Source organism: Salvelinus fontinalis, chromosome 32, assembly GCF_029448725.1.
Source record: "Salvelinus fontinalis isolate EN_2023a chromosome 32, ASM2944872v1, whole genome shotgun sequence".
Classification (NCBI taxonomy): Eukaryota; Metazoa; Chordata; class Actinopteri; order Salmoniformes; family Salmonidae; genus Salvelinus; species Salvelinus fontinalis.
In genome coordinates, this window is record NC_074696.1 from 40,861,520 (window position 1) to 40,886,020 (window position 24,501).

The window sequence follows — 24,501 nt, forward strand, 5'->3', positions numbered from 1 at the left end:
GGTTAATATAACCCCCCCAGCGATGTGTTTCTTGCTTTTTTGAAAGGTAGGCTTAGTAGAGTTGCCAACAACCGGATGCATCAGGTTTTCAGGGATACAGCTAATTCAACCTAGCTTCATTTTCCACTGAAAACCAAATAGGTTTCCACAGCCACAAAGTAAAAATTGTCTATATCGTAACAATTAATTAAAACTAAAATGAGCTTTTTGATCTTTATTTAAGGTTAGGGTTAGGCATATGGTAAGCAGTGTGGTTAGGGTTAAAATAACATTTTAATAAGATTTATAAATAGAATGGGTTTATTACTTACCTGATAGCTACTTTAGGTTACTTCAGAGAGGAAGAGGTGAAGCAAGAGATTTTACTCCGCCCAAAATCTTTCCACGAACATAACCCCACGAAGTAAGACATTTTTGTTTGGAGCTTAATGAGTGTTAAATTTGGTCAACAAAAGATATAATTGCTCATTTTGTATTTGAGACTTATTTGATCGAATTTATGTTTTGTAATGTTTAGGTTGATACAAATGCACTGATATAAGTGGATGCACGTGTCATTTCGGCAACTTACCCAAAAACCCTTTGAAATCAGAGTTGTGCCTGTTGTCATAGAGATAGATAGATGACTCATCGCCATTTTAAAGTAGTCAACTGGGTGGCGATTCCTAGGAGTTGGGAGCAATCAGACAATGAAGAAGGAGAAAATGTACTACTTTAAAATGGAGATCGCCTCAATGGCGCTGCCCATGCTGTCACAGACGCTAAAATGGCACTGAGACAAAGATTTTTTATTTTTCCGTTATTTTACCAGGTAAGTTGACTGAGAACACATTCTCATTTACAGCAACGACCTGGGGAATAGTTACAGGTGAGAAATGAATGAGCCAATTGTAAACTTGGGATTATTAGGTGACCGTGATGGTTTGAGGGCCAGATGGGGAATTTAGCCAGGACACCAGGGTTAACACCCCTACTCTTACAATAAGTGCCATGAGATCTTTAATGACCTCAGGGAGTCAGGACACCCATTTAACGTCCCATCCGAAAGATGGCACCCTACACAGGGCAGTGTCCCCAATCACTGCCCTGGGGCATTGGGATATTCTTTAGACCAGAGGAAAGAGTGCTTCCTACTGGCCCTCCAACACCACTTCCAGCAGCATCTGGTCTCCCATCCAGGGACTGACCAGGACCAACCCTGCGTAGCTTCAGAAGCAAGATGAGTCCTCTATCTCAATGGCATGTTGTTCACAAACGTATCTGCCCTCTCATTAGCTAGAATGGTTCCTCCCGCCTGCCTTCCATCTTTGAGGACATGTATTTCCAATTTTAGAGCAGTCACTCGAATTTCTTGTCCATATAATAGACAATATTCGGTTACCGGTCAACTCTGAAAGCCTGTGTATTGCAGTTGCTGCGCTCCTCATATTTTTGGCCTGGTCATCTATTCCTACAGTGCAATTGGTATGGATAACACAATGGTGTTTGCGGAGACGGAAAGTCCATTCACATCACGTGCTATATAGAGCAGTATTAATGCGCAGGCGTCAGTCGGTATTTGAAACCCCATGCAGCTTTGCTTAGAAATAGCTGTGCTGAAAATGCTACAGAATAGGTCTTCTGTCTTCAATAATGATATACAGGCTATGCAGGCGTGGATACAATTTGAGCAACCATTGGCATAATTAGTCTAAATGTGTGACGTGCGCTGTTATCTTGTTGTGCTCGAGGTCTGCACCTGTTCACTAGGATACTGAAGCCCGCGGTGAGTGTTTTGTATGCGTAGCGAAACATCACTTTGTTTTGACATTTTAAACCCTTTTACTTGCATTAACTACATGGCGCGTTATTTCTACCGAATATTTACAGTGAAGGCTGGTTTAGCAGTTACTAGGTGTTATGCCATCTAGACCCGTGAACGGCTTTGTTCAGACCAGTGATATTCGGTGAAGAAGGCACGAAGCTATAGCCAAGTCGTAGTGTGCAGTTCCAACTGCGATGTTCGGCCAGTCACCTCACGTTCTTGGAGACATCTTGTGGATTCAGAATCCAATGAGAGGTATGTTTGGTGGGCTCATATCGTATGGTAATGCAACCGTTCTCTGTGTCAGGTGGGTTGAGAATTATTGTGGACAGGTTGCTGACATCATGATCATCCATTTCTACCATACACTAATGCTACCATCATTTTCGATACGAACCAGTCTCTCCTGTTCCACTTCTCCGGTGAAAATGTAACTTGTTTTAGTGTCATCAACACCGACCATTTAATCACAATTTTAAAATGCTACGTTTGTTACTATTTAAGCTGATAACGTTACACACAGACTGTGTCATGTGTATCATTCATGTGTTGTCCTGGGTCACCTCCGCATCTCCTGGGATATTTTATGGAGAGGTGAGGAACGATGTCCAAACTCCTATTTGGCTGGTATGACCAGACTGCACACTCAGGACTATTCAACATGCCTATGCTTTTAAATCTTGTAAATCCATTTTACATTCTCTCACGGACCACCTTCACTGTGGTACGTTTTGCTATATTTGCAGATAAATTATGCGTTCGTCTGCAGAAATGATTGACACTGCAATAATGAATTGCTTTGCAGATATTGTGTGTAGACATGTGAAGTGCACATGGGAGGCATTTCTAATCTTCACACAAGGTCAGGTCTTATCCTGCTAAAGCTGCCCAAACATCCTTTTAATGCACTGGAGATTACTTTTGTATATTTCTTACACAGAATGTTCAGCTTTTACACACTTTTAGTGAGGATGCCCCTATCTAGAAAACATTGTAATTATCACCAATGCCATATAGGGCCTACGTACATAGAGACAAAATGTAGCTTGGTCCTACTCTCTAACCTGCAAACATGTCCTGTAATGAATAGAAATTACATGTAGGCTGTTCTGTGATGAGTCCTCACTGTGTTAGTATGAGTTTAAACAACCTGGATTCTGGGGTAGACTTAATTGTAAATCTGGGACACTCCAATTAGTATGATATGTTTACATTTCATATGGTATGTATTAATTTGTGGATGTCCATCATTCGTTTTGTATGATATGTTACGAGTTGCAATTCGTACGATATGGGTTACGAGTTGCTATTTGTTGTGGCTAATGTTAGCTAGGCTAGGGTTAAGGGTTGGGTTAAGGGGAAGGGTTAGCTAAAACGTAGCTAAAAACTAGTAAGTTGTCTGTGATGAGTTTCGAATAGGTTGCTAGACGTTCGCGTTATACGTCCACCCCAACCAACCATACTACTTTCGTTTTTAGCCTTAAGTAACCTTCTGTTTTATGTACAGAGCTGTCTGCTCAAGAGGAAGCTTCTCACTGTAACCAGTGCCTGCAATCTGGTTCCGGTTATTAATCAACCTACCAGGGTGTTTACAAACACTACAGGAACAAGTTCATCCACATGTATCGATCACATTTTTGCTAATACTGGAGAACTTTGTTCTAAAGCTGTATCTGTACCCATTGGATGCAGTGATCACAATATAGTGGCTATATCCAGGAAAGCCAAAGTTCCAACAGCTGGGTATAAAATAGTGTATTAGAGAGCATATAAAAGATTTTGCTGTGACTTATGTGGATGATGTTAAAAATATTTGTCGGTCTGATGTGATTAATGAGGAGCATCCAGACGCTGCACTTGCTGAATTTATGAAATTGCTTCTTCCAATTATTGGTAAACATGCACCTGTTAAGAAACTGACTGTTAGAACTCCATGGATTGATGAGGAATTGAAAAACTGTATGGTTGGAGATGGGAGGGAAAAGGAGTGGCTAATTAGTCTGGCTGTACGTTTGACTGGCTTACTTACTGCAAATTGAGAAATTATGGTACTAAACTCAACAAAAAGAAGAAACAACTTTATTATGAAGCCAAGATCAATGATATAATGGGAGGGGGGAAACATTGGAGTACTTTAAATGAAATTATGGACAGAAAGACTTAATTCAACTCCATTTTTCATCGAATCAGATGGCTTATTCATCACAACATTTGATGTTGCCAATTTATTTGAATGATTATTTAATTGGCATACTTAGGCAGGAAATTCCCACGACAAACGGTGAGCTATTATATTCATGCATAAGAAAAGCAGTGCAAGTTTGAATTTTGTAAAGTTAGGTGGAAAAATTATTGTTAACGATCAATAATGACAAACCTCCTGGCATTGACAACTTAGATGGAAAGCTACTGAGGATGGTAGCTGATTCTGTAGCCACTCCTATCTGTCATATTTTTTTTTCTGAGCCTAGAGGAAAGTCTTTGTCCTCAGGCCTGGAGGGAATTCAAAGTAATTCCGCTACCCAAGAGCGGTAAAGGGGCCTTTACTGGTTCTAACAGCAGACCTATAAGCTTGCTGCCAGCTCTTAGCAAACTGTTGGAAAAAATAGTTTGACCAAATACAATGCTATTTCTCTGTAAACAAATTAACAACAGACTTTCAGCACGCTTATAGAGAAAGGCGCTCAACATGTACTGCACTGACACATATGACTGATGATTGGTTGAAAGAAATTGATAATAAGAAGATTGTGGGAGCTGTACTTTTAGATATCAGTGCAGCCTTTGATATTATTGACCATAACCTGTTGTTGAAAAAAATGTGTTGTGGCTTTTCAAACTCAGCTCTGAATCGATGATATGGTAATCTATCTAACTGAACTCAAACGGTTTTCTTTAATGGAAGTGTCTCTAATGTCAAACATGTAAAGTGTGGTGTACCGCAGGGCAGCTTTCTAGGCCCTCTATTCTGTTCTATTTTTACCAATGACCTGCCACTGGCATTAAACAAAGCATGTGTGTCCATGTATGCTGATGATTCAACCATATATGCATCAGCAACCACAGCTAATGAAGTCACTGAAACCCTTAACAGAGTTGCAGTCTGTTTTGGAATGGGTGGCCAGTAATAAACTGGTCCTGAACATTTTCTAAAACTAAGAGCATTGGATTTGGTACAAATCATTCCATAAGTGCTAGACCTCAGCTGAATCTGGTAATGAATGGTGTGGCTGTTGAACAAGTTGAGGAGACTAAATTACTTGGCGTTACCTTAGATTGTAAACTGTCATGGTCAAAACGTATAGATTCAATGGTTTTAAAGATGGGGAGAGGTCTGTCCGTAATAAAGAGATGCTCTGCATTTTTTGAGAGGACACTCCAAAAAGCAAGTTCAGCAGGCTCTAGTTTTGTCTAATCTTGATTATTGTGTGGTCCATTGCGGCAATGAAATACCTAGTTAAGCTGCAGCTGGACCAGAACAGAGCGGCATGTTTTGCTCTCAATTGTAATCAGAGGGTTGATATAAATACTATGCATGCCAGTCTCTCTTGGCTAAGAGTTGACTGACTGCATCACTATTTTTATAAGAAACATTGTGTGGAAAATCCCAAATTGTTTGCATAGTTCACTTACACACCTCTGACACACACACACTTATGCCACCAGGGGTCTTTTCATAGTTCCCAAATCCAGAACAAATTCCAAAACATGTACAGTATTATATAGAGGCCTTATTGCATGGAACTTCCTTCCATCTCATATTGCTCAAATAAACAGCAAACCTGGTTTCAAAATACAGATAAAGCAACACCTCGCAGCATAACGCCTCTCCCCTATTTGACCTAGATAGTTTGTGTATGCATTGATATGTAGGCTACATGTGCCTTTTTAAAAATGTATGTAGTTCTGGCCTTGAGCTGTTCTTGTCTAATGATGTTCTGTATTATTTTTTGTGTGGACCCCAGGAAGAGTAGCTGCTGCTTTTGCAACAGCTAATGGGGATCCTAATAAAATACCAGGTGTAACAAATCATGCTAAATTGAGTGTCCTGGATTTACATATACTATGATATGTGTGTGTGTCTATGAAACTAGGCTGGTTTTAAAAAAACAGTAGCATCCTTATGTTGGTGTTACACCTTGGTACCAATGTGATGTAGCCTGGTTCCAGATGTTTGTGCTGTCATGTAAACTCATTGTCAAGTTTGATGTGAATAAGTTTTGAGTAAAATGGTGATTCTGCAATGTTACAGTACGAACTGCTACCAACTCTTAGATGGTGAATGGGCAGGTACCGTATTAATCATGTATAACATGTGAGACAATTATTAGCTGTTTGAAAATGCAGTTTTTCGAAGGACCTTGGTTTATCACTTAAATATTTAATCTCTCTGGGATATGTGGCTAGCGTCCCACCGGCCAACATCCAGTGACAATGCAGAGCGCCAAATTCAAATAAATTACTATAAAAATTTAACTTTCATTAAATCACACATGCAATACATCAAATTTAAAGCTACACTTGTTGTGAATCCAGCCAACATGTCAGATTTCAAAAAGGCTTTACTGCGAAAGCAAACGATGCTGTTATCTGAGGACAGCACCCCAGCAAACAAACACAGACAATCCTATTTCAACCCTCCAGGCGCGACACAAAACGCAGAAATTAAGATATAAATCATGCCTTACCTTTGACGAGCTTCTTCTGTTGGCACTCCAATATGTCCAATAAACATCACAAATGGTCCTTTTGTTTGATTAATTCCGTCTATATATATATATATATATATATATATATAATCCAAAATGTCCATTTGTTTGATCCAGAAAAACACCAGTTTCAACTTGCGCAACGTGACTACAAAATATCTCATAAGTTACCTGTAAGCTTTGTCCAAACATTTCAAACTACTTTTGTAATACAACTTTAGGTATTATTTTAACGTAAATAATCGATCAAATATAAGATGGGATTAACTGTGTTCAATACCGGAGGAAAACAAAGTGGAGCTAGCTTTCAGGTCACGCGCCTCTAACAAAGAGTACACATCCCTCGAGCCTCATTCTGAACAGTGCTACTTCTTCATTTCTCAAACATTCCTCAACCAATTTCAAAAGACTGTTGACATCCAGTGGAAGCGATAGGAACTGCAAGAAGGTACCTTAAATATGGATTCCCAATGAAACCCCATTGAAAAGTGACCTCAAAGGAAAAAAAAGTCTGGTTTGTCCTCAGGGTTTCGCCTGCCAAATAAGTTCTGTTATACTCACAGACATGATTCAAACAGTTTTAGAAAAGTCAATGTTTCCTATCCAAATCTACTAATAATATGCATGTCTTTTCCTTCTGGGCCTGAGTAGCAGGCAGTTTACTTTGGACACGCTTTTCATCCAGATGTGAAAATACTGCCACCTATCGCAGAGAAGTTAAGTCATGAATTGATATTTTGTTTAATTTATTCATCTATTTTATCCAAAACAAAATATAGCGATGTGTTTTCCACACAGTAGTGCATAACCCGCAAGTGATAAAGCACAGCATTACTTCAACTGCTTGATCTCCAGTCGAGACACCTTGATCTTAGTTATTTAGTCGCATGAAATGTATTCTAGCAGACTCCCAGTCTAAAATGCTAGGAATGGTGAGGTGATGTTATTGCTGTGAGTGACGATCCTGTGGTGAAGCAGGAATATACTGGCTTGGAGATGAGGTATATCATCACCGTCTGAGACCGTTATGAATCACATACACACTCGAAAGACAAATTACATCTTGTTCGTGAGAGAGCCTACAGGCAGACACCCTACCTCCCTCAATCAACACACACGTACACATCCTTGATAAAAGACCAGTGCCATTAAAAATTTGCACTGAGATCCACTGTTGTGCTTGATGATGGCTCTACGCGATGAAGCCCAACTTATCATTGCACTGAGAAACATGTAAAGGACATAATTCTCGTTAAGTTGTCTGTGATATCATAACTGGTGTCGTTTCATGACATGATACGTACACAGTCATGGCATAATGTCCCGTTGCATGATCTACTGTATGACAGTGGATGCTTATCTTGCACATACTGACATAAGTTGTTATGACTGCTTATGTCATCTGTTGCATAATACTTGGGACACTGTGAACAGCTTTGTGGCTGAGGGTTCCAGTGAACTGTTACAGAACATTGCTTTAGCCTACAATTGGATGCCCTGGCCTATCCATCTGACCGACGCTCTCAAACTTTGGCCGAGCCAATCCATTCCCTTCAGTCTGGCCTCTATCTCTGCTCAGCCTCTCTAATGCACCCTACACCGACCCTCCTCACTGTGCATCAGGGTTCGCACAAGAGGCTTAAAATACTTGAATTTGGCACCCTGAAATCCAAGTACTGGAATACCTTGAAAAACAGACAGTTTCTCAAGTTGGTACTTGAATTTAAATGGAGAGGAGAACAGAAAATGATCAAATATTAAAAATATTAGAAACGTTTGATCTTGCAAATTCATTTCCAGGCAGACTACCAAGTCTTATTTCCTCATGTGTTTCGTGCTCTGGTTGCCAGGCGAACTCGCTCATTCCACCCACACTGCCACTCAGCCAGGCAGGTACAGAACTGACTGATTATGCGCCGCCAAACATCACACCGATCGCTAAAATACTAGGCAAATGTAGATTCAATCTTCCCTGACAGGATATTGATGTTTGTGAATGGGTGAACCGCTGCACACGACCATAGGCCGAGAGGTGAAACGAACTACCTCAGCCCAGATCTACAGTGGCAAGTATCAGGGGGAATTTTTAAACATCCCTCGACTCCTGCCGTGTCAACAGACATCCCCCAAACCAAAAAAAACCTGACTCTTGGAGAATGAGTGTACAACTGGTATATTGTTGCTGATATTTCAGTCAAATGTCTAGCTAGCTAGGTAACTCGAGGGGTCTGGCTATTAGCTAGATAACTAGATGGATGACATTCGACACTAACGTTGGACGGCGCCTGACCTCAACAGGAGCAGTTGACTGAAATTAAGCTAGCTATAATCAAAAGATGGCCTACTATAATTTCTCATAACAAAATACATGTTCTTTATAGAGAGTAGTGAGCCAGACGGTGGTGAGTCATGCTGCAATGAAGGATGCAAAGGGGAGAGAGAGGAAGTGTTGACGCAAGCACGGAGAGACTATTACAGTGGTTCCCAAACTTGGGTTCCGGGACCAATGTGGGGTCCTCTAAAATGTAAATAGGTCCCCCTGAGAGAATCTTCAACCTTGTCAAACACATGAATAACTTGTTTCTCTTCAAATGGGTAAGGAATACATTTTAGAGTCCTCTAAAGGCATTTTTACACTGTCAGAATTCACTTTCATGTAATGTGTTGGGACAGCCTGTTGGACCAAATATTTTGTGAAATATAAAGACCATATTAACACAATTTAATATTATCATGTACTCTGAACAAAATATAAATGCAACATGCAAAAGATTTTACTGAGTTACAGGTTATATAAGGAAATCAGTCAACATCATCAGTACTGACTTACGACTCATGTATTAAGTAAATAAGTAGTGAAACACGTATTGAGTAGAAGTTGTAAGGTAGTGATGAACAGAAATTTGTTGGTTATTTTCACGAGCTTGTGGCGATGTACTGCCATCCGGTGGCGTCTAGAAACACTTGCATAATAGGAACTATTACATTTGATGATCTTTAAATAAATATTAGTGCTAGAAAAAATATTGGAAAGTCCTTGAATTTGACTTGCCACTGTCTGTATGAACCCTGGTGCAGCCATTCAGAACCCTAAATATAATCCCTCAGTTCCACCGGCCTGGAGCCCTGGCGACAGTGAGGCCTGTCAGCCCAGGGAAAGAGGCTGGCTACACTTCAACGAGAAACCTAACAGGCTATTTGATGTGCTTCAACACTAGCCGCTTTCACTTAGTTTACAAAGGACTTAGTGGAAAAACCCACAGTATAGGGAGAAATCACGTAGGTGCTGTTAGTGTTATCTTACAAAACCTAAACTAAAAAGCTGTGGTCAGTGCTACAAAAGAATATGAAAGTTTGTAGCTGAGAAACAATTTATTTGGTTTTGTAGACGTTCAGTAGCCATATGTAGTACATGATACGATGACGCCGAAGAGAAAGGCTGACGTTTTACATGCTCCTAACCAACTGTGCTATTTCGTTCATTTTTTTTTGTGTTTATCTTTTGTACATATTGTTGCAGCAACTGTCTCTTATGACCGAAAATAACTTTTGGACATCAGAACAGTGATTACTCGCCTCGAACTGGAGGAAACTTTTTCCTTTAACGAGTCCGACGAGAAGGATATACTGCTTTCCCGGGGACAGGCCCAAATCCCCGTTATTTGTGTGAAGAAAAGACTGAGGAAAAGGGGGCACAGGTTGGGCTGCCTTTTGAGAATCCGTAGGTGAGCGAGGAAACTCACACTGCCATCTGTTCTACTGGCTAACGTGCAATCATTGGAAAATACAATGGATCTACAAATTAAGATTATCCTACCAACGGGACATTTTTAAAAACTGTAATATCTAATCTTTAACTGAGTTGTGGCTGAACGACGACACGGATAATATAGAGCTGGTGGGATTTTCCATGCACTGGCAGAACAGAAAAGCTACGTCTGGTAAGACGAGGGTTGGGGGTGTCTATTTGCCAATAATAGCTGGTGCGCAATGTCTAATATGAAATAAGTCTCGAGGTATTGCTCGCCTGGCTACCTTTTGATAAGCTGTAGACCCCACAATCTACCAAGAGTTCGCATCTATATCAGTCGTAGCTGTCTATTTACCACCACAGACTGATGCTGGCACTAAGACCGCACTCAACCATCACTATAAGACCATAAGCAAACAGGAAAATGCTCATCCAGAAGCGCCGCTCCTAGTGGCCGGGGACTTTAATGCAGGCGAACTTAAATCAGTTTTACCAAATTTTTACCAGCATGTCACATGTGCAACCAGAGGAGAAAAAAAATCTAGACCACCTTTACTCCACACACAGAGACGCATACAAAGCTCTCCCCTGCCCTCAACTTGGCAAATCTAGTCTACAGGACTGTTTTGCTAGCACAGACTGGAATGTGTTGCGGGATTCATCCAATGGCATTGAGGAGTATACCACCTCAGTCATCTGCTTCATCAATTAGTGCATTGACGATGTCGTCCGTGACCGTACGTACATATCCCAACCAGAAGCCATGGATTACAGGCAACATCCGCATTGCACGAGAGCACCAGCTGTTCTGAGCAAGACCTTTAAACAGGTCAACATTCACAAAGCCGCGGGGCCAGATGGATTACCAGGATGTATTCACTGACATTTTCAACCGCTCCCTAACCGAATCTGTAATACCTACATGTTTCAAACAGACCACCATTGTCCCTGTGCCCAAGGAAGGGAAGGTAACCTGCCTGAATGATTACCGCCCCGTAGCACTCAAGTCGGTAGCCATGAAGTGCTTTGAAAGGCTGGTCATGGCTCACATCAACAGCATCCTCCCGGATACACTAGACCCACTCCAATTCGCATACCGCCCCAACAGATCCACAGATGATGCAATCGCACTCCACACTGCCCTTTCCCACCTGGACAACAACCTCTTCCCTCAATGTGAGCAAGACGAAGGATCTGATCATGGACTACAGGAAAAGGCCCCCATTTAACATCAACAGGCAGTAGTGGAGCGGGTCGAGAGTCTCAAGTTCCTTGGCGTCCACATCACCAACACTATCATGGTCCAAACACACTAAGACAGTTGTGACGAGGGCACGACAAAACCTTTTCCCCCTCGGGAGACTGAAAAGATTTGGCATGGATCCCCAGATCCTCAAAGTTCTACAGCTGCACCAGCGAGAGCATCCTGACCGGTTGCATCACCGCCTGGTATGGCAACTGCTCGGCATCTGACCGTAAGGCATTACAGAGGGTACTGCATACGGCCCAGTACATCACTGGGCCAAGCTTCCTGCCATCCAGGACCTATATAATAACCGGTGTCAGAGGAAAGCCCATAAAATTGTCAGACTCCAGTCACCCAAGTCATAGACTTTTTTTTTTTTTTTTTCCCTCTCTGCTACCGCACGGCAAGCGGTACCGTAGTCTAGGACCAAAAGGCTCCTTAAACCCTTTACAATGAAGATCTGTGAAGTTATTTGGATTTTTACTAATTATCTTTGAAAGACAGGCTCCTTAAAAAGTGACGTTTCTTTTTTTGCAAAGGACAAGTGTATAAATGGGTTAATGTCAAGCCCGACATGTTTTTTCAAAAGTCTCATGGATTGTAGGCCTACATTGAACAACACACATTTGCTGCTACTGTAGGCTGAATGATAGCTGTTCTATTTCCATGTTAAAATATTATGGGATGCATTTTTCACCATTGTTTTTGATGGTTGGCCACTCTGACAGGCCCACATTATGATCAAACAGCCACAGTAGCCGATTTGGCCACTTAAAGCAGGTACAGCATCAGTGTTCAACGTTAAAGCGCATTTTTCAAATCGTTCAAGTTTGCGTTCAGCACACCTGACATTTGCTCAGTGCCGACAAGGGAACATTGCCTTCCACCATAACCCGTTCAAAGGCACGGGGTCTTGCCAATTCACCCTCTGAATGACACATACATAATCCATGTCTCAGGGTTTCAAAATCCTTCTTAAACCTGTATCCTCCCCTTCATCTACACTGATTTGAAGTGGATTTAACAAGTGTAATCAATAAGGGATCATAGCTTTCCCCTCGATTCACCTGGTCAGTCTCTCATGGAAAGAATGATTTCTTAATGTTTTGTACACGCTGTGTATGTGACCCAGTAAACGAATAGTTTGTATTCCAACTCAGGTGCTCCATCATGCATAAAAGTTAATTCCTTACCAATACATTTTGCTGACAGTACCTCAAGTACCTCACCTCACGCGAAAGATGTCATGGCACAAAAAATATATATTTATGCAAAAATTCTGCAAATAAGTCTGACTTCCTGTGACCGTTCCCGATTTGTGCCCACAGTTATATCAATGACTTTGAAATAGTCTCACTTCCGCGGCTTCAATCACTCCGCAGAATGGGGCTCAGTGAACATGGTTATCCAGAGCTGTGACAAAGCAGAAGTACACAGTAGGTTGACTCGATGGCTTCGTCCCAAATGACACCCTAATCTCATTATAGTGCACTACCTTTGACCAGGGCTCATGAGACTGGTCAAGACTAGTGCACTATAAAGGGAATAGGGTGCCATTTTGGACATGTTCTTTATTCAAATGAGATGGGAATCATATATTCATGACAAAAATAGGTCTTATGTCTTCCACCTTTAGAAATCTATAATTGGCAAATGGCACCCAAGAAAGTCCTACTTTCTTACGTTGTTACGTTTCTGTGTTGTAGTTTGTATTTGAGTGTGTTTCAGGAGATGGCTTCCTGAATTCTCCCCAAGCAGCTGATTGGTCAGCCCCATTGATGATTGGAGCTGACCCCGCCCCCTCGTCAAGTTGCAGCTGTATCCGATTAGACTCCTTCTGAAGCTATATAAAAGCCAGTGTTCTGTTCAGAAGAGATTTGCTGAGAGAGGAGGCTGATGGCTGAGGGTGATATACTGTGTTGGTTGTTCTCAGAGGGAGATGATTAGTGTGTCTTGTATTGGTTGAGTGAGAGAGCTGATTGGTTATGTCTTTTGTGTGTCAATAGGACGCAGTGTTTTGATTATTGAAATTGTTTGGATAATTCTGTTTCATTTGTTCTCAGGGGGGAAGGGGAAGGCACCTAGGGAGTGCTTAGGCAAGAGGCCCGCGGGCATACATATACCCGTAGTATATCACTGTCTAGCCACACTAGCTAAGACCTGGGCGGACCACCCCCTGTATTTTGGTTAGCGCACCAGGCGGTGTTAAGTTGTGGGTAGGCAGGTAAGGTAGGAGAGGGGGCTTTGATATTTACTTTCCTTGCTTTGGTTCCGTCCAGCCCCTTTTCCCCATATTACCGTGTGAAGGAATAAATTCCTAGTAAACGGTACAATTCTCTGCCTTTTGTCATCTTTACTCGCACCAACAGTCCATACCTCTTTTCACTTCACGGGGAGTTGAGTTGTAGCAGGGTGTTGCGTTCCCTCTTCTTAGAGGCGTGCGTAACATACGTTTCTTTACCCCCTAGTATTTTGACACAGTTTTGCGCTATATTCAAACTGTTTGTTACATTGTATTCCCCCCCCCCCCCCCCCCCCCCCCACCCCATTTGGTCTGGTTGAGTTGACAAAGTCTTTAACAAAGCCACGTGCCCATTACATTTTTTTTATTCGAAAAACATGCTCAAGTTAAATCCATTTGTGATGATCAGGAAGTGTCACTTGTGTCCAAATATTACTTTCACTTTGTTCTTCCAACAACATGTGGGAGAAAAGAGAGCAATAGCCACTATGACTGTGACGTGAATAGCCTATAGCCCCCGTCTCCCTTAATCTGCATCGGATGCGCTGCTACTCACAAAGTTTCAGAGATCAAGTTATGATACCGTTTTGTATTATGTCAAATGCTCGCAGTCCAACAACCGATAATAATGCATGACTGTTTGGTCGGGACTGCGTTTTCACCTGCAGCGAACCTTCCCCGGTACGAATTGAACCGAGCCCACCGTGGTGCTTTGTTTGAGTGAGCTCCCGGGTGTGGATAGTATTCACACCAGTCCAAACGAACTAAGGGGGTAAATGCACCAGAGTTCGGAAAAACCACACCCTCTTAGAGGTCATTAGAGGTCACTGAGTGAATTGATTATTGTGACAGACGGCTACAAAAAATGTTTTGCTGATGTTACAGTACACATGGGACACCATAGCAGTTACGTGCTCTCAGTGCCCTGCATCAATTGCATATTTATCAGGTCTAAAATTAGACAGCGTTACATCATCCTTGTATCGCTGTGTGTGAATCTGCGTCAGTGGAAAAAAAAGGATGCCTTCCAATTGAAATCGAATCCACATCAGTGATTGGGAGTTACACAAGCTTAGTGGGAGGAATAGGAGGTTCTCTAATCAGTGACTGACTAAATATAGTCTGCTCTGTGAAATATGAAGACCATCTTTGTTAAACCATAATGAATCTGGCATGATATCTTATCCATCCTAACTGATTTTATTGACTGCAATATGGCTGAAGAGATTAGTGATGTTGTAAAATCCAAAAATGTAATCAAACTGTCACATGCGCCAAATACAACAAGTGTAGACCTTACCGTGAAATGCTTACTTACAAGCCTTTTAACCAACCGTGCTGTTCAAGAAGAGTTAAGAAAATATTTTTACCAAATAAATAAAAGTAAAAAATAACAATAACGAGGCTATATACAGGGGGAACTGGTTTGAGGTAGACCGATATAATCGGCAGGGCCGATTTCATGGTTTCATAACAATCAGCATTTTTGGACGCCGACTATTGACGATTTACATTGCAATCCACGAGCAGGCTGACCACCTGTTACGTGAGTGCAGCAAGGAGCCAAGTTAAGTTGCTAGCTAGCATTAAACTTATCTTATAAAAAACAATCAATCAATCTTAACATAATCACTAGTTAACTACACATGGTTGATAATATTGCTAGTTTAACTAACTTGTCCTGTGTTGAATATAATCAATGCGGTGCCTGTTAACTTCTCTGGGATAGGTGGGACGGTAGTGTCCCACTTGGCCAAAATCCAGAAAAAAGTAGCGCGCCAAATTCAAATATATTACTATAAAAGTCAATCTTTCATGAAATCACACGAGACACCAAATTTAAAGCTACACATGTTGTGAATCCAGCCAACATGTCTGATTTCAAAAAGGATTTACGGGGAAAGCACACCAAACAATTATGTTAGCTCTGTGGCTATGTTAGTCCATAGCCACAGAAAAACACAGCCATTTTCCCAGCAAAAGATAGTAGTCACAAAAAGCAGAAATAGAGAAAATTAATCACTAACCTTTGATCTTCATCAGATGACACTCATAGGACATCATGTTACACAATACATTTATGTTTTGTTCGATAATGTGCATATTTATATCCACAAATCTCGGTTTACATTGGCGCCATGTTCAGAAATGCCTCCAATATCCGGGGTAATTGCAGAGAGCCACGTCAAATAACAGAAATACTCATCATAAACTTTGAAAGAGAAATTTTTTACACAGAATTAAAGATACACTTGTTCTTAATGCAACCACTGTCAGATAAAAAAAAAAGCTTTACGTAAAAAGCACACCATGCAATAATCTGAGACGGCGCTCAGATTTAACAACATTTCTCCGCCATGTTGGACATGTTAACAGAAATACGAAATTACACAAATATTCCCTTACCTTTTTTATGTTCATCAGAATGCACTGCCAGGAATCCTAGTTCCACAATAAATCATTGTTTTGTTCGATAATGTCCATTACTTATGTCCAATTAGCTACTTCTGCTAGCATGTGTAGTACACGTGTTCAAACGCTCGCGCAGATGCAGGCAAACGTCGGACGAAAACTTCAAAAGTTATATTACAAGTCGAATAAACTGGTCAAACTTAGTAGAGAATCAATCTTCAGGATGTTATCATATATATCCAATAACGTTCCAACCGGAGCATTCCTTCATGTCTGTAGATGCGTATGGAACGCAAGGCGATTTCATGAGTAATGCGCGTAACCAGAACTAGCATTCTGCCAGACCACTGACTCAAATAGCTGCCATCCGGCCCCACATCACACTGGAGGCTTCATGCAGCGTTCTACAGACTGTTGACATCTAGTGGAAGGCGTAGGAAGTGCAAACAGATCCATATATTACAGGGAATTGAATAGGCGATGGTCGATGTTAAAGTCAATCTCAGAATTCTCACTTCCTGTTTGGATTCTTTCTCAGGTTTTTGCCTGCCATATGAGTTCTGTTATACTCAGACATCAATCAAACAGTTTTAGAAATGTCAGAGTGTTTTCTATCCAATAGTAATAATAATATGCATATATTAGCATCTGGGACAGAGTAGGAGGCAGTTCACTATTGCCCCCTATATCAAAGAAGTTAATTTATCATCAAATCACAGCCAACTTCGCCAAACGGGTGATTTTTAACAAAAGCGCATTCACGAAAAAAACACTATCGTTGCACCAATGTACCTAAGCATAAACGTCACTGCCTTTCTTAAAATCAATACACAAGTATATATTTTTTAACCTGCATATTTCGTTAATATTGCCTGCTAACATTAATTTATTTTAACTAGGGGAAATTGTCACTTCTCTTGCGTTCCAGTGCAAGCAAAGTCTGAGTATATGCAGCAGTTTGGGCCACTTGGCTTGTTGCGAACTGTGTTTTCTTCCTGACAAAGACTGTAGTTAATTTTACATAATTATGACATAACATTGAAGGTTGTGCAATGTAACAGCAATATTTAGACTTGTCACCCGTTAGATAAAATACGGAATGGTTCCGTATTTCACTGAAGGAATAAACATTTTGTTTTCAAAATTATAGTTTCCGGATTTGACCATATTAATGACCTAGGGCTCGTATTTCTGTTTATTTTATTATATAATTTAAGTCTATGATTTGATAGAAGTCTGACTGAGCGGTGGTAGGCAGCAGCAGGCTCGTAAGCATTCATTCAAACAGCACTTTACTGCATTTGCGAGCAGCTCTTAGCAATGCTTGAAGCACAGCGCTGTTTATGACGTCAAGCCTATCAACTCCCGAGATTAGGCTGGCAATACTATAGTGCCTATAAGAACATCCAATAGTCAAAGGTATATGAAATACAAATGGTATGGAGAGAAATAGTCCTATAATAACTACATCCTAAAACTTCTTAACTGGGAATATTGAAGACTCATGTTAAAAGGAACCACCAGCTTTCATATGTTCTCATGTTCTGAGCAAGGAACTTAAACGTTAGCTTTTTTACATGGCACATATTGCACTTATACTTTATTCTCTAACACTTTTTCTTTCATTATTTAAACCAAATTGAACATGTTTCATTATTTATTTGAGACTAAATTGATTTTATTTATGTATTATATTAAGTTAAAATAAGTGTTCATTCAGTATTGTTGTAATTGTCGTTATTATATATCTATTTTATAGAAATAAATAAAAATCTACTGATTTTAATGTAAAAATCCTAATCGGTCAACCTCCTAATTTAGGCTTCTCATACCTGCTCAAGTTGTAAAAAGTACAGAAACCCCAAAGCTTACTTTTCAGTCATTGTTTTTGGCACTTTTTTTGTTGTTGCCGTTGATGAATTGGGAGTGTTGTGCCTTCTGCTGAAATATTAAACACTGTCCTTAGCCTATCATCTATTTTTGTCTAGATCAGATCCTAGACCTTGTCAGTACTGTCAGGCACATGCTTAACAGCATCAAAGGTTGTTTGTGAGTACTCTAATACAGTGCATTCAGAAAGTATTCAGACCCCTTGACTTTTTCCACATTTTGTTAGGTTACAGCCTTATCGTAAAATTGATTAAATGTTTTTTCCCCTCAGTCTACACACAATACCCCATAATGACAAAGCAAAAACAGGTTTTTAGATTTTTTGGGGCAAATATATTAAACGATCATATTTTACATAAGTATTCAGACCCTTTTCTCAGTACTTTGTTGAAGCACCTTTGGCAGCGATTACGGCCATGTCTTCGGTATGACGCTACGAGCTTGACACCTGTATTTGGGGAGTTTCATTCTTCACTGCAGATCCTCTCAAGCGCTGTCAGGTTGGATGGGGGGCTTCAGTGCACAGCTATTTTCAGGTCTCTCCAGAGATGTTCGATCGGGTTCAAGTCCGGGCTCTGGCTGGGCCATTCAAGAAAAATTCGGGGAGACTTGTTCCGAAACAACTCCTGCATTTTTATTGGCTGTGTGGTTAGGGTCGTTGTCCTGTTTGGAATGTGAACCTTCGCCCCAGTCTGAGGTCCTGAACGCTGGAGCAGGTTTTTATCAAGGTTATTTTACTTTCCTCTGTTCATCTTTGCCTTGATCTTGACTAATCTCCTAGTCCCTGCCGCTGAAAAACATCCCCACAGCATGATACTGCCCCCACCATCCTTCACTGTAGGGATGGTATTGAGCAAGTGATGAGCAGTGCCTGGTTTCCTCCAGATGTGACGCTTGGCATTCAGGCCAAAGAGTTGTTGGAGCCAACTCATGTATTGCAAGGTTGTATATGACCTATGTGGACAGAGTTGACCTATGAATCTTAATGCGCTAATTACCTATACGGTAACAATATTGACTCATGCCTGAACTTTGCAGCAGCTGAGTTGACTTCTCAATTCTGTAGTGACAAAGCTAAGCCATGCATGCCAAGGCCCTGTTAGCTGCGATGACTAAATGCATCTCAATGCAAGCAGCACAGTTGACCTATAAATCTTGAGGCCCTGTACAAACAGCCTGTGGCAAAGAACTAGGACAGAGCAACCTGGCGTGACCGAAGTAGAGTAGCTGGCATCTATCTATGAGGGTAAATCCATTTGAATTCAATTACTTTTTGACAGCACCTCTTCTGATTTGAACTAAACCTTCCATACATATTTGCCTATTGTAGAAGTGCTCCCCCGAAAGTGACTTTTTGGACCTGAATGCCAAAACATTCAAGATGCTCAAAGATGACCTATTTTGCATACCCCATGAGACATCCATGTCTTTATCACTGGAAAAGATAAACGATTGATATATGATAAACGATTGATATTGAGATTGATATAATTTATAAGGTTACAAACAGGGTTATCAAACTATTTTATCATTTCTACGTTTCATAATTTCTACATTCTTTATTTATACAAATTTTCTATATTGTAGAATAATAGTGAAAACATCAACTATGAAATAACACATGAATCATGTAGTAACCCAAAGTGTTAAACAAATCAAAATATATTTTCGGTTTGAGATTCTTCAAATTAACCACCTCTTTTCCTTGATGACAGCTTTGCACGCTCTTGGCATTCTCTCAACCAGCTTCACCTGGAATGCTTTTGCAACAGTCTTGAAGGAATTCTCACATATATGCTGAGTAGTTAGCTGCTTTAACTTCACTCTGTGGTTCAACTCATCCCAAACCATCTCAATTGGGTTGAGGTTGGGTGATTGTGGAGGACAGGTCATCTGATGCAGCACCATCACTCTCCTTCTTGGTCAAATTGCCCTTACAGAGCCTGGAGGTGTGTTGGGTCATTGCCCTGTTGAAAAACAAATGATAGTCCCACTAAGCGCAAACCAGAAAGGATGGCGTATTGCTGCAGAATGCTGTGGTAGCCATGCTGGTTAAGTGAGCCTTGAATTCTAAATGAATCATGCAATTTCTGAGGCTAGTACTGTAAGTAATGAACTTATCCTCTGCATCAGAGGTAACTCTGGGTCTTACATTCCTGTGGCGGTCCTCATGAGAGCCAGTTTCATCATGGCGCTTGATGGGTTTTTGCGACTGCACTTGGAAGACAATTTCAAGTTCGTAATTTTCCGCATTGACCGACCTTCATGTGTTAAAGTAACGTTTGAGACAACATGCTCTAGCATACAGGGTGGGTGTCATGTTTTGGCTGGTAAATGTACTAAAATGGGAATAAAATGTACATTTCAACTTTCAAATGGTACCACAAAGATGGCGGTCCACACATCAGAGAATGTTGAATTGAATGGGAATATCTGTTTTAAATTATACTGTAATACTTCCATAGGAAACCTATTGAAATCATAGAAATATATGTAATTCAATGACAATGCTGTTCCAGTTAAATTGCAGTGGCCAGAAGGGTTTGGTCCATTCTATGAATAAGATTTCTATGACTTAAAATAACACCAACACGGTATTCAAGAGCATGTTGTGTCAACTGAGGGCGGGCACAACACAAACTTCAGATGATGTAGGGTATAAACTACAAAAACCTGACTACGTGTTTTTATATAATTGACGTTTAAGGTTAAAATACAAAATGTTAAATATTTACTGACCATTTCAAGAAATGTATTAAATAGTTTTAACTACCCTGTTAGTAATATTTTTTATTTATTATATCAAACTCGACCGTTTTATCTTGTACTGTGATAAAGACATGGACGTCTCATGGTGGGGTATGTAATAAAGCCCTTTTGTGGGGAAAACCTCATTCTGATTGGCTGGGCCTGGCTGCCAAGTGGGTGGGCCTATGCCCACACATGGTTGCACCTCTACAGTCATGGCCAAAAGTTTTGAGCATGACACAAATATATTAATTTTCACAAAGTCTGCTGCCTCAGTTTGTATGATGTCAATTTGCATATACTCCAGAATGTTATGAGTGATCAGATGAATTGCAATTAATTGCAAAGTCTATTTGCCATGCAAATGAACTGAATCCCCAAAAAGCATTTCCACTGCATTTCAGCCCTGCCACAAAAGAACCAGCTGACATGTCAGTGATTCTCTCGTTAACACAGGTGTGAGTGTTGACAAGGCTGGAGATCACTCTGTCAAGCTGATTGAGTTCGAATAACAGACTGGAAGCTTCAAAAGGAGGGTGGTGCTTGGAATCATTGTTCTTCCTCTGTCAACTATGTTTACCTGCAAGGAAACACGTGCCGTCATCATTGCTTTGCACAAAAAGGGCTTCACAGGCAAGGATATTGCTGCCAGTAAGATTGCACCTAAATCAACCATTTATTGGATCATCAAGAACTTCAAGGAGAGCGGTTCAATTGTTGTGAAGAAGGCTTCAGGGCGCCCAAGAAAGTCCAGCAAGTGCCAGGACTGTCTCCTAAAGTTTATTCAACTGCGGGATAGGGGAACCACCAGTACAGAGCTTGCTCAGGAATGGCAGCAGGCAGGTGTGAGTGCATCTGCACGCACAGTGAGGCAAAGACTTTTGGAGGATGGCCTGGTGTCAAGAAGAGCAGCAAAGAAGCCACTTCTCTCCAGGAAAAACATCAGTGACAGACTGATATTCTGCAAAAGGTACAGGGATTGGACTGCTGAGGACTGGGGCAAAGTAATTTTCTGTGAATCTCCTTTCCGATTGTTTGGGGCATCTGGAAAAAAGCTTGTCCGGAGAAGACAAGGTGAGCGCTAACATCAGTCCTGTGTCATGCCAACAGTAAAGCATCCTGAGACATTTATGTGTGGGGTTGCTTCTCAGCCAAGGGAGTGGGCTCACTCACAATTTTGCCTAAGAACACAGCCATGAATAAAGAATGGTACCAACACATCCTCCGAGAGCAACTTCTCCCATCCATCCAGGAACAGTTTGGTGATGAACAAAGACTTTTCCAGCATGATGGAGCACATTGCCATAAGGCAAAAGTGATAACGAAGTGGCTCGGGGAACAAGACATTGATATTTTGGGTCCATGGTCAGGAAACTCCCCAGACCTTAATCCCATTGAGAACTTGTGGTCAATCCTCAAGAGGCGGGTGGACAAACAAAACCCCACAAATTCTGACAAACTCCGAGCATTGATTATGCAAGAATGGGCAGCCATCAGTCAGGATGTGGCCTAGAAGTTAATTGACAGCATGCCAGGGCGGATTGCAGAGGTCTTGAAAAAGAAGGGTCAACACTGCAAATATTGACTCTGCGTCAACTTCATGTAATTGTCAATAAAAGCCTTTGACGCTTATGAAATGCTTGTAAATTATACTTCAGTATTCCATAGTAACATCTGACAAAAATATATATAAAGACACTGAAGCAGCCAACTTTGACACAAATATATTTTGGCCATGACTGTACAGTCATGTGAAATCCAGAGATTAGGGCCTAATGAATTTATTTCAATTGACTGATTTCCTTATGGACTGTAACTCAGTAAAGTCTTTTTGAAATTGTTGCATTTTTTATATATTTTTTCAGTATAGTAACTGAGACTACCTACTCGTCTCTGCTGTTGTGACGACGTTGACCCATGCATGTCAATGCCCCATTGGCTGAAATGACCTATGCATCTAGCTAGCCATGACAAAGTATTGATAGACACAGTCCCACTCAACCCCCCCCCCCCCCCGTCCACTCATTTGCTTAGTCAATGAGTCACATGAGGTGAAGATCCCCATATGGGACAATGAGCTCCTTTTCCGCTCAAAGATATTCAAATTACTACTTTAGGCAAGCGTGTAACAAGAATCTGTCTGTGCCTTCCCCCTGCTGATGGAAAATGTGCTCTTGGAAGTCCTTAGGGTAGTCGGTTGTGGAGACACACTTATGCTTACACTTTTGGAGAGATTAGGAGACTTTTCGGACTGTGCATGCATAAATAGATGACAGAGTGAACCACAGATGGAGGACGTTAAAAGACTGCATGCAAATATACATTACCCATTACCCACACTCCGTCGGTCCATAAAATCCCCAATTAGTTGTTTGCTTTCAGAGCATCTAGAGAGAAGTAAAGATGATTTTTCTGCAGCTTATGAAAAGGCTTATTTTGTGGTTAGCGATCAAAGCTACTGTTTTTAAAAGAGCAGCATATAAAAGAGCAGCTGCCGGGGCTGGCAGCGGAGCCTATGAATCGTCATTCTACTGGAGCCCAGCCAATCCCTGACTCCTCTTCAAGCCCCCCCTTAAGGGTCTCCCCTGTGGGGAGAAAGAGCGAGAGCTCACCCCCCCTGTAAGCCCCCTAGCGGATCACTAATTAACTTCACCTTTGGGAAATGTCCTGGGAGTTGGCTGCTGAGGCCCCTAATGTAGTGTACAGGGCTCCAGTCAGCTGGTCTTTCTCCAGGCCTGGTTTCTGGTTCATAGTGTGTACACATACTCTGCTCTACTTGGAGGGTGAAGCCGGAGTGCCCCGGCGACCAGCTCACACTGAGCAAACTTCACTTCTGATTATATTTGCCTCACTTTAAATCTGTTGGCCCAGATATGGCTCTGGATGCCTGTGTAGGGAAAATAAAACTAGTAAAAAAAATAATAATAAGGTATTTAAATGGACTTTTAATAGCCTACTTGTGCTTCCACAACCTTTCCCACCTTGTTTACCCCTTGTCTTCAATCCAAACTTTGATGTTGGATTGCATGGATGCTGATCTCGAATCAAAGTTTATTTGTCACGTGCGCTGAATACAACAGGTGTAGTTACAGTGAAATGCTTACTTACAGGCTCTAACAAATAGTGCAAAAAAGGTGTTAGGTGAACAATAGGTAAGAAGAAAGAAATAAAACAACAGTAAAAAGACAGGCTATATACAGTAGCGAGGCTACATACAGACACCGGTTAGTCAGAACAGAGAGTAGCAGCAGCGTAAATAGAGAGTTTGGGGCGGGGCACACAATGCAAATAGTCCGGGTAGCCATTTGTTTACCTGTTTAGGAGTCTTATGGCTTGGGGGTAAAAACTGTTGAAGCCTTTTTGTCCTAGACTTGGCGTGCCGGTACCACTTGCCATGCAGTAGTAGAGAGAACAGCCTATGACTGGGGTGGCTGGGGTCTTTGACAATTTTCAGGGCCTTCCTCTGACACCGCCTGGTGTAGAGGTCCTTGGATGGCAGGCAGCTTAGCTCCAGTGATGGACTGGGACGTACGCACTACCCTCTGTAGTGCCTTGCGATCAGAGGCCGAGCAATTGCCGTACCAGGCAGTGATGCTACCAGTCAGGATGCTCTCGATGTTGCAGCTGTAGAACCTTTTGAGGAGATCAGGACCTGGAGGCTTCATGGATGATCTGGGGGCTTCATGGAGCCCGACTTAA

At 41.3% G+C, this 24,501-nt stretch overlaps 1 protein-coding gene across 3 annotated transcripts in view; it reads left to right on the forward strand.

The window, feature by feature from the left end:
- The first annotated feature begins 1,528 nt into the window (after positions 1-1,528).
- The window catches only part of LOC129831345 (sterile alpha motif domain-containing protein 12-like), a 127,688-nt gene continuing 104,715 nt past the window's right edge, over positions 1,529-24,501 (forward strand). The window contains exons 1-2 of one of the 3 annotated variants that reach the window (XM_055894675.1): positions 1,530-1,765; positions 1,870-2,059. In XM_055894675.1, the coding sequence (XP_055750650.1) occupies positions 1,999-2,059 (61 nt within the window). In that variant the 5' untranslated portion in view covers positions 1,530-1,765; positions 1,870-1,998. Of the gene's footprint in view, positions 2,060-24,501 lie in introns of all 3 variants that reach the window. The other 2 variants (XM_055894677.1, XM_055894676.1) reach the window with 2 other exon arrangements.